Source organism: Netta rufina (genome assembly GCF_964035555.1).
Source record: "Netta rufina genome assembly, chromosome: 13".
NCBI classification, from domain to species: domain Eukaryota; kingdom Metazoa; phylum Chordata; class Aves; order Anseriformes; family Anatidae; genus Netta; species Netta rufina.
In genome coordinates, this window is record NC_140136.1 from 17,027,583 (window position 1) to 17,037,326 (window position 9,744).

At 50.7% G+C, this 9,744-nt stretch overlaps 1 protein-coding gene across 1 annotated transcript in view; it reads left to right on the forward strand.

Moving 5' to 3' along the window:
* Positions 1 to 7,059: 7,059 nt before the first annotated feature.
* SALL1 (spalt like transcription factor 1) overlaps positions 7,060 to 9,744 on the forward strand; it is a gene marked incomplete at both ends in the record, with an annotated part of 13,353 nt that continues 10,668 nt past the window's right edge. Inside the window, one exon of the mRNA XM_084294536.1 lies at positions 7,060 to 7,135. Coding sequence (XP_084150662.1) covers positions 7,060 to 7,135 — 76 coding nt within the window. The remainder of the gene's footprint in view (positions 7,136 to 9,744) is intronic.

Here is a 9,744-nt window from a genome sequence, read left to right on the forward strand (position 1 = left end):
GCTGCATACAACATGTGAATACACGTGGAAGCCCTCTGGAGATGGAATCGGATGCTCTGTGCAGGACCGTAACGCCGAATACGTAACTCAGGGTGACGTTCAAGGAACGGTTTGTGCGGCCATGCTGACAGCCCAAGCTTACCATATAAGGTATGGAAAGGGTGGAAACTTTTTTTTTCTGAACCCAAATCTGGTTTCTGGATTTGTGAGGAAGGATCTTTTTGACGTCTCTTTTTGAAGATTGCTCTTTTGATTCTCGTGACTGGAGCTTCTTAGGGAAAGAAAGCGTGAGTTTCCTCTTCTGGGTGGTATCTGTAGGATGTTGGCTTTATGGAGCAGTAGTTATCACGGCTCTCACTGGATCACTGACGTTGTATCTGCTGATGGTTCAGTAAGAGTTGGCTGACAGCTCAGTGGTTGATTCTTCCCCCTCTTTCCAGCTACAGATTTGTTTTAACTAATAAGAAACTCCTGGACTTACCTTTTGAGGTAGGCAACGGCTGTTGTTTCCACCTGAACATCAAATGATCGCTAATAGCAAGAAAAGAAAACTGCAACAATGTGGCTGGGGGATCAGATTGCTCGGTGAGGAAATGGGCTCCCCATAAGCTGCAGATAACGCGTGTGCAAGTCTGTGAGCGAGCATATTTATGCTCAGAGGGTGAGTTTTACACGTTGCCATTGCAGACCAATACTGTTAACAGACTTGGCCCAGACTGGGTGCAAAAGGTGGATGGTGAGGACACTGCCTAGCTCAGGCATGGAAAGCAGCACATTATTCACAAGGCATTTACTTTATTGCAGCCAGCAGCTGCCAAGCCAGCTTCTTGCATTGATGCAAAGAGTATGACAGTTTTCACGTTGTAAACACCATGCATTAATCAGAGCACCTCGATATTATGCAAACAAAATCTGTGTACTTACAAATACTTGCACTGTATTTGAATCAAAAATAGCGTCATGAAAATGCGCTGGGTTGTCAGGCTCATTTCATCAGTCAAGAAATTTGGGACTGTACAGGCAACAGTTCCCCTGAGGTTTGAGGCATATTTATCCCATAATCGCTGCATACTCTCCAAATTAAAATTAAACTTTAAAATGTAAATAAAAATGCACACTCTGTAAATCTGATTTGACAGCAGAAATCTGTTTGTGACGACAACAACAGGTCTTACTTTGTTAGATGATTACCTTGTAGAAAATCATCTGTATATTACTAGACAATTGCCATATGAAATGTTGGCCTTGTATTTATATTTTGACAGGCTGAAGAATTTTTGCATAATTTTGCTTCAAAGGTAAGCAAATCCTAAGGGAACGCTTTTTTGAAGAGCACATTTTTTTCCTTAAATAACCTGGAAGATACGTCCCTCAGTCCTACTCCTTCATTTGCTTTTAAATGGCTCCCACCTCCATATTTTATACTATTTTAGATAGTGCTTTGATTAAAGAAATGATAGCTATGATGACTTTAAAAAAATCCACACTAACACTCTTGTGAATGTACCCAGGTGCAGAGCAAATGTGACTGTTTTCCTATGGTATAAATGAACTTTTCTTAAAGCAAAATGTTTGGAGGAAATCTTGACTGGTTAGCTAGTTGTCTTATCATCTAACATCAGATGTATTTTTCATGACTTTTCTTTTGACATGTACATATTTCCATGTCTTTTTTTTTTTTTCCCTCCTGTTCTAGCAAAAATGATTTCTGTGCTGAGAGACCTCACAATATTCTTTTGGAATGTCTTTACAGCCCAGAATGTTTTTGTTTGTTTGTTTGTTTTAATTGTATCTAAGGATGAGAGATTTGTGTTACTTCTAAACTTCTGTTTTTCTAGTGAAGCTACATTATGGCTACATATGAGGCTGTGATACACTAGAATATTTGGAAAAAAAATGGGGTGTAAAGGGATGTAGCTTGCAGAAAAAAAAAAAAAAAAGGTTCCCCTGTGGCATCAAATGAAATTTTTTATTCTCTATAGAACCAATAGACTTGTTCTGTCCATAGATGATGACCACTGTGTAACAAATCAGTGGGGAAGATTTCTGACCTAAGCAGCCTACCTGAAATATGCAGTTTTTTCATTAGTCTAAGAAAAGGTATATAAACGATAGTGTGATACCTTGAGATCAATAACAATATTGAAACCAAAGAATTTTTTCAAGTGTATGGTACTTAATTAGAGAAAATAAGCCTATATTTTCAACAAGGGGAACAAGACATTCTGCTGCCAAAAAAAAAAAAAAAAAAAACTATCAAAGAGAAGAAATAATGATAGGCTTTAGGATGTGAGAGTATTTTTAACTATTAGCACTCTCTAGGTTCTCTGTGTAGTCACATAAAACTGCGTGGAAGACTTTTGCAGTGCTGCATATTTATCTTTCTGTGTGTTTTTTCCGCCTCGTGGGCTATACGTACAGACCAGTTGCCTATGCACTGATGCGGGATATTGCTGGTAAAGGAGTGAAGCGAACCAGGTATTTTTTTGTCCCTCGTTTTTTAACCATCCTGCCCGAGAAAAAGGATTTTCCATCCCACTTGTTTACTTCGTGATTTATGTCTAAATTGACAGAGTCCTTCGGAGGCATTCGTGTTAAATTTGAAACAAACATATTTAATGCTCGTGTTGTAATAAAACAGCTAAAAGAGCAGATTAAAAAGATATGCACAGAGGGGTCTGATTGATTGAGGGATTGATTTTACTACTTTTCCCGTAGGTGGGTAGTGATGGCTGTAAATCTCTTGATAATCATTTCAGAAGCACCTTCATCAATAAACTCGAAAGGGACAGCTAGGTGTAAAAATTTGCTGGCCATCAGGTCAAACAAAAGGCAGCAAATGTGTAAAGAAAGAATTGAATTAACTAATCCCACTTTGCCCGGTGATGGCATTACTCACGTTCATTTTTATCTCGGGGGCGGGGGAATTCTCCATCACTGCGGTTCTCTGAGATTTGGGGGAGAGCGGGAAAGGCTCTTTTCCCTCTTTTCTTCCCCCCTTTAGCTCAACCCGTATTGCTTACGATTCAATTATGCGGCTAAAAGCTTGTGTTTGTGAGCAATGATCAATTATTAGTTGTCAGTAATAATGGAGAAGGATTCAATGCTGCTTCTCCCACTCCCCCCCACTCCTTTTTTTTTTTTTTCTGGGGAATTCTCATTAGGAAAATAAAAATAAAATTAAAAAATAAGAGGAGAAGAAGGCGAGGAAGGGGGAGAGCTGGCAGGACTTCCACAAAGTAGGCATCCCTGGCCCCAGAGAGCCCCGGGAGCGGTGGTGTGGGTGCCGAGCAGCGCGGTGCGGGCTATTGCCACTAAAACAAGTCCAGGGCGCTGGGGCCGGCTGCCCCCGGGGAGCTGCGCCCCAGGACTGTCTCCAAAGTTTATTATACAGCGGAGCACAAAGCCAAGTTCCCAGCTGACTGCAGCATCTGGAAGCCCCTAATTACACACATTTCGGAAAGCCACGGAACCTGTGTTAGCTGCAAAGCGGCTCACTTTAGAGGTCAACTGCAGCGACGTTGGGAGCCCTTCCGCAGTCTCTTTTTTTTTTTTTTTTCTTTTTTTTTTTTTCTTTTTTTTTTCGGTTTAAAAAAGAGAGCAGAGAAGACGAAGAGGGGGAGAAAGCAAAGCAAAAGAGCGAGTGGCCCCGTTCCCTGCGAAGCAGGTATTTCTGCAGCGGGGAGATGGGACGGGAGCCGAGAGCGCTCCCTCGGCGGCGGCGGGCGCGGAGCCGCAGGTTGCGCTGCCCCGGTGCCGCCGGCGGCGGAGCGCTCCGAGCAGCTCCAGAGGTGCAAATTTGCAGAAAATATGAAATCAATTGGCTTTCCCCCCCGGCTTGTTATTAACGCTGTATTAGGACGACGTGGGGATCGCGTAGCTTTTAACCCCTGAGTGTTTCAGGGTGTTGGGGCTGCTCGCGAAGCTTAATAACAATAATCCAGTCTGGTGGGTTGCATCTCATTGAAAGCGTCTCTGCAGAATGAACTGCAAATTATCCCCTGTTTACCATCTCCCTTCAGTGCTCATCTCAATGAACTGGAGATCGATCCCCACCACGGGTGTCTTCCAGCCGGGCTGATTTGCATTGAAGCACATTAGAAAGCCTCCCACCTCCATTAAAAAGAATAATCCGAGGTAAATAAAAAAAAAAAAATCTCCAAGGTGTGGCGGGGAGGGAAAAATATCTGTCACTGTCATTGGGAGCTGGGAGAGGGAAAACCCAAGATCAGAGTATTTACGCTCGTGAACTCTCACAACTTCTGTTGGAGACAATGACATTTAATTGATGTATTGCTATCAACAACAATAAAGACCGATTTTTCCCTAGCCCTGGAAATGCTGCTCTGCCTCCACCCTTTCCCCACCCCTCCCGGCCCCCAGCGAAGGAGAGGAAAACAAACAATAAATAATCAAGCGGTCCTAGATTAAATACCAAGTGCGGCTTTATACATTAGCGAGGGAGCAGAGAAACGAAAAAAAAAAAGTTATAAAACTTATTTTCTCTAGATTAATTTATTTTTCTTTAAACCACTATTTTTCTTCTCGTTGTTGCTTTTTAATTACCAATCCACGGCCGCCTTTTTCCTGCCACGAAGCAAAGGTACTGCTCATCTGGGGAAATTTGTCTGAAGTTTAATCGACAAACGTATAATGAAATTGTAAACGCGAATAATTTGGGGAGAGAAGCTAGATCAGAAACCGAGGGATGCTAGCGGAGTGATTGATACAGTTGGAAATACAGACACGGCCGTGTCCATAGATCCGCGTGGGTGTTTCGTGGGCATCTGCGTGGGGCTAGCTGGAAGTAACGAGTGCGGGGCTGGACGTGCAGGCTCTGTTTCTTTCCCACCGTCTCAGGGTAAGGAGGGTGACAGCCTGCGCCGAGTGTATCCATCTCTGCCGAAACATCTCTTTAAATATTCAGTGAAAAATAATGTCATGTGAAGTACCACCTATAGCAACATTATTATCTTCATTCTTCAACATCATCCCCGCTGATAGCTTCGTTTGTCTTTGGCTCAAAACCTACTGTACCGAGTGCTGCGGGGAGGGAGGGGGCTCGCCCCGTGCCGAAATGAAAAGAAGCGGTGGTGGCCGCTCCGCAGCGCTGCCTAAATACCGGAGTGGCACCTGGGAGGCTTTTTCGGTTCGTATGGGTTTGTTTGTTTGCTTTTGCGGCTTTTTTTTTTTCTTTTTTTCACCCTTCTCGCTAAACGTTTTGCAGTCTCTTTCGTTTAATAATGAGAAGAAAACGCGAGCGAGCCGGTTCCTCGAATGGCAACGTTTCTCCCTCTCTGCCTTCTCCTCCCGCTCGCTCTCTAGGTTTTGCCGGCTCATTTGAAATTGAAATGAGTTGTAGCTGAGCAGCCTCTCGCTTTTGCGGAGAGTTTGTTAATATTAATACGGGGAAAAGGAGTAGCTCCTACAGCAGAGCAAATAACCCACGGGGGGGACAGGGCGGGAGCGCCGAGTGGCTCAGGCTGGGGGGAGAAGAAGGAGCCCGGGGTCCCGCTGCTCGTGGGGGGGGGGGGGATGCGCGGAGGGGCGCGGGGCGAACGCGGCTGCAGCGGCCGCTTGGCAGCTGGGCTTTTTCTTTGGAAATCGGGACGTTTGTTGGCAAGAGCCCCCCCCGGCAAGTTGTACCCGGGAGGCGAAGCCGGGTGCGGGACGCGCAGAGCCGCGGGCAGCGCCCCGGGGGCGCGGAGGGACCGGCCGGGCTCTGCCCCCCCGGCTGCGCGCCCCCGGGGCTCCCGGCCCCCCGTGGGGTGTGGGGTGGCAATGGGGGGGGAGGGGTAGGGGGAGAGAGAGGGGAGAGGCAGGACACCGAGCAAGAAATAAAAGTCAGGAGTGGGGTCGCTGTGGAGGGGGGGGGGGGGCGGTCCCACACCCGTGCCGCGTTGGGCTGGTGGAGGGGGAGCGGAGCCGCGGAGGGGGAGCGGGGTGCGCCCCCCGGCCCGGCCTTCCCCGGGCGCCGTCGGGCGGTTTGACTCCGAGCCGGATTGACTCCGGGCCCGATTGACTCCGGGCCGGATTGACTCCGGGCGCGACCAACCGGCGCGGCGCGGAGGCCGGGGGCGGAGCGGCCGCCTGGTCCGCCCGCCGCTCCCAGCGGCGCCCTAATTGTCCTGGGAATGTGTGAGGTAAAACCCAAACCCTTCCTATTTTCAGCACCCGTCGGGCCCGTGATATATGGAAAGGGAAGGGGGGGGGGGAGGAGGGCGAAAACGGATCTTTATTTGCAAATGCGGGGGACAGAAGAAAGGAAAAAAAAAAAAAAAAAAAAGAGAGAGGAAAAAAAAAAACACCCGAAACTTTTTTTGCGGCGGCGGGACGGCGGCGGAGCGGCAGGCGCGGGGCCGGGCAGCGGGAGCGGGATCGAGCTCCGGAGCGGCAGCGGGAGCGGGGCTGTCCCCGAGCGGGCGCTCGCCGGCCGCCGCCGGGGGTGCGGGGCCGCCCCGCCGCTGCCCCCAGCCGCGCGTCCCGCCCCCTGCCCGCTCCCTCGCTGCTTCCCCTGCCCTGCCGGCACGGCTCGCGCTGCGGCCGCCTCCCCCCGGTGCCCCCTAAAAAAAAAAGAAAAAGAGGAAAAAAAAAAAAAAAAAGTGAAGCGAGGCAAAGCGGGGAGCCCGTCGGGGCTGGAGGCAGGGGCGAGGGGAGCCGCATTCCTATAGTAACCGGGATGGCGCGGTGCAGCCCCGGCTGGTTGCTAAGAGGGTTAAACTGTATCCAAACAGCTTTGGGGAAATCCAGCCCCTTCTCCTGCCACATGGATCGACTCATTGGGTGGGAGCGGCGGAGAGACAAGGGTCTCCAGCAAATCAGCGCCTAATTGATTAAGGCGAGCTGGTTTGAATAGAGCTGGCCATGTGCCAATCGCCTTTCAAAGAGCCCCTCTATGATTAATCGCAATGCATTATTGATAATCATAATTATAGCAGGACACATGCGCGGTGCGCGGAGGATTGGGGAGGCTGGGGGGGGGAGGCTCGATTTCCGTAATTTTGAGAAGATTTTTTTTTAGTAATTTTTTATTCTGCCCCAGCTGATGTTTGAGCCAGCATGTCGCGGAGGAAGCAGGCGAAGCCTCAGCATTTCCAATCCGACCCCGATCTGGCCTTGTTATCCCAGCGAAATGGTGAGTTCTTCTCCTCTCCCTCGCACACATTTTAACACAAACCCGCACAAAATAGATCAACTTACCTCGCGGGGAGCCGGGGCCGCGGCGGAGCGGGGCAGCTGGATCTCCCGGAGTTACGTGTGTGGGGGGGTCCCTTTTGGGGTTTTGCTCCAACTTGTTGGCTTTTCTCTAATTTTATTTTTTAACTCGGCATTTTCTTTCGCGTGTTTCCTAACGAAACCCCAAACTCTTTCCGTTTTGTTTTTTTCTTTCTTTTTTTTTTTTTTTTTTTTTGATGTTTTCCCTCCGCCCTCCCCCCGCGGGGCGGTCTGGCATCCCGAGCCCGCAGGAGATGGCTCCGCGCCCCCCGCGCCCCGCGGGGCAGGGGAACAACGGGGGGCTGCAGCGGGGCGCCTGAGCCCCGCAGCCCCCCGGCCCGCTTCCCCCCTCTCCGGCCACCCGCACGGTTCCCCCGAAAGGGGCGGAAAACCCCCTCGGGCACCCACTTTCGTGCCCCCCTTTCCTTCCTCCCGGACCCCCCTGTCCCCGCCGCCCCGAACATTTCCCGGGGGCCGAAAAGTTGCGGCGGGGGCATCGCCCCGGCCCGGCAGCCGCCGAGGAGCTCCGCCGCCACCAGCGCGGAAGCCCGGGGCAGCTCGGGGGTTTGTTTGCTCACCCTATTTTTATTTTAGTTTAGTCTTTTTCTTTTTTTTCTTTTTCTTTCTTTTTTTTTTTTTTTTTTCTCCGCCTCCCCCCTCCAAGTCGGTGAGCGAGGAATAAACGCCGGCTTTGTGTCCGCCAAGATTTGGAGAGGGAGCGTGTGAATTATTATTTTTTTTTTTCATTTTCTCCCCTTTCCTCCCTCCCAGCCCCCCTTTTTTTCCCTCCCCCCTCCCGAGAAAAGGGAGATTTCGGAGCAGTTTGGGCGCAGCGCGGCGGGGCCGTTCCCCTACCCCTGCCCCTACCTGCGCCTGCCGGCGGCCGGGACGCGGGGCGACAAGTGGGCGGCGGGGGGCCACGGGGACTGGGGGGGCCACGACGCCCCCCCCTCCCCCCCCCCCCCCCCGGTGGCCATGAGGAGGGCGAGCACCGGGGGGGAGCCGCGGGCCGGAGGCGCCTTGGGCGGGCAGGTAAGGGAGAGCCGGGGCGCGCCAGTGTCCCCCTTTGCCTGGCGGCCCCGCCGCTCGGGAGCACCTTGGGCTTTCCCTGGGGCCGGCGGCAGGCTCCCGGCGGTGCTGCTGCCGCCTCCTGCCCGGCCCGGCCCGGCCCCGCAGCCCTGCGAGCGGCGGAGCGCAGCGCGGTGCCCGCTGCGGGCGGAACGCGGGGAGGGGGCCCCGGCCCCGCACCCCGAGCCCCGTCGGAAAGTTTGGGGGGCCGTGGCCCTGCCCGCTGCACCGCTCCCGGGAACCCCGGCACGGCCGCTTCGCCTCGCGTAGCTCTGCCGAAACGGTTCTCCAAAGTCCCTCGGCTCCCGGGAGGCGGCCGCTGGTTTTTAGCTGAGTTTGGGGCGCTCCGAGTGCGCTCGAGTTTTGCCATTTGCTGAGCTTAATCCCCTTTCTCGTCGCAGTAAACGTATTTATTTTTCTTGCGCTGTTATTTCTACTTCCTCCTGAAGTTTCGAGCAGGAGTTGGGGAAAACGCTGGGGTTTTAATTTGTCTTTCATCGGCCTCCTAGGAAAGAATTTGGAACTTCTTAAAGTGAGCGGAGAAGGGAAAACTGAGATGGAAATTATCTTGCTGGGAAAGCAGAGAGGGATTTTTCACATCTTCACTTTGTTTAATTGCATCTTCTGGCGCTCGGGGTCTTTTTTTTGTTTTTACCGGACAGAACAGAGCAAAACACCTCCAAGCATCTATTTTAAAAGTTGCTGTTTCTTCTGGTTTCAATTTTTTGATCTGCTTTTGCACATCATTTTCAAGTGAAAGACCCTGGGAGTGTGAGAAAGGAATGTTAGCTGAGCAGCTTTCCTGCCTGTTGCTAAATGATGTACTTGCAGTAAGTTGGATTTTGCCTGAAATGATAGCTCGGAAGTGAAGCTTTTGTTTAGTTTGCCTGCCTATCGGAAGTTAAATAAGTAAATAACAAAGTTTATTTTCAAAAAAATACCATCCGATAGCCTAGGAGAAGCAGAGGGCTTTATTACAAAATCTGTAGGAGCTTCCTCCTGCCCTTCCGTAGTAATGGGTTTGGGTTATGGCTGTTTTACATGCTGAGACGCTAAGTTTTGAGTAAGTTGCCCAGAGGGTGTGTTTTGTAAGCGTGTTTCAGGATCCAGGATTTGCAATAATCCCGGCACAGGGCTGCCCTCCGCCTCGCCAGGGTCCCAGTTTGGCGCTGCAGCGAGACAGGGTGGGTGAGCTGCAGTGAGGACAAGTTTGCATCGTATGTCTTGCACGACAAAAACTCGGGATTCTGAGCGCTCCTTTCTTTTCCTTTCACACCCTGACTTCAGGTTTGCTAATTCTTCTGCATTTTGCTCAGGGTTCAGGCAAATTTGACATTGCGAGCCCTCCAAAGCGCTTCCTGTAAAGGTAGATCTGGGCAGTATTTTGAGCGAAAGAATAGAGTGGCCCGGGAAAACTTCTTGCATCTGATTTGAATTCTGGTTTGTTAAACTTTCTGTTAT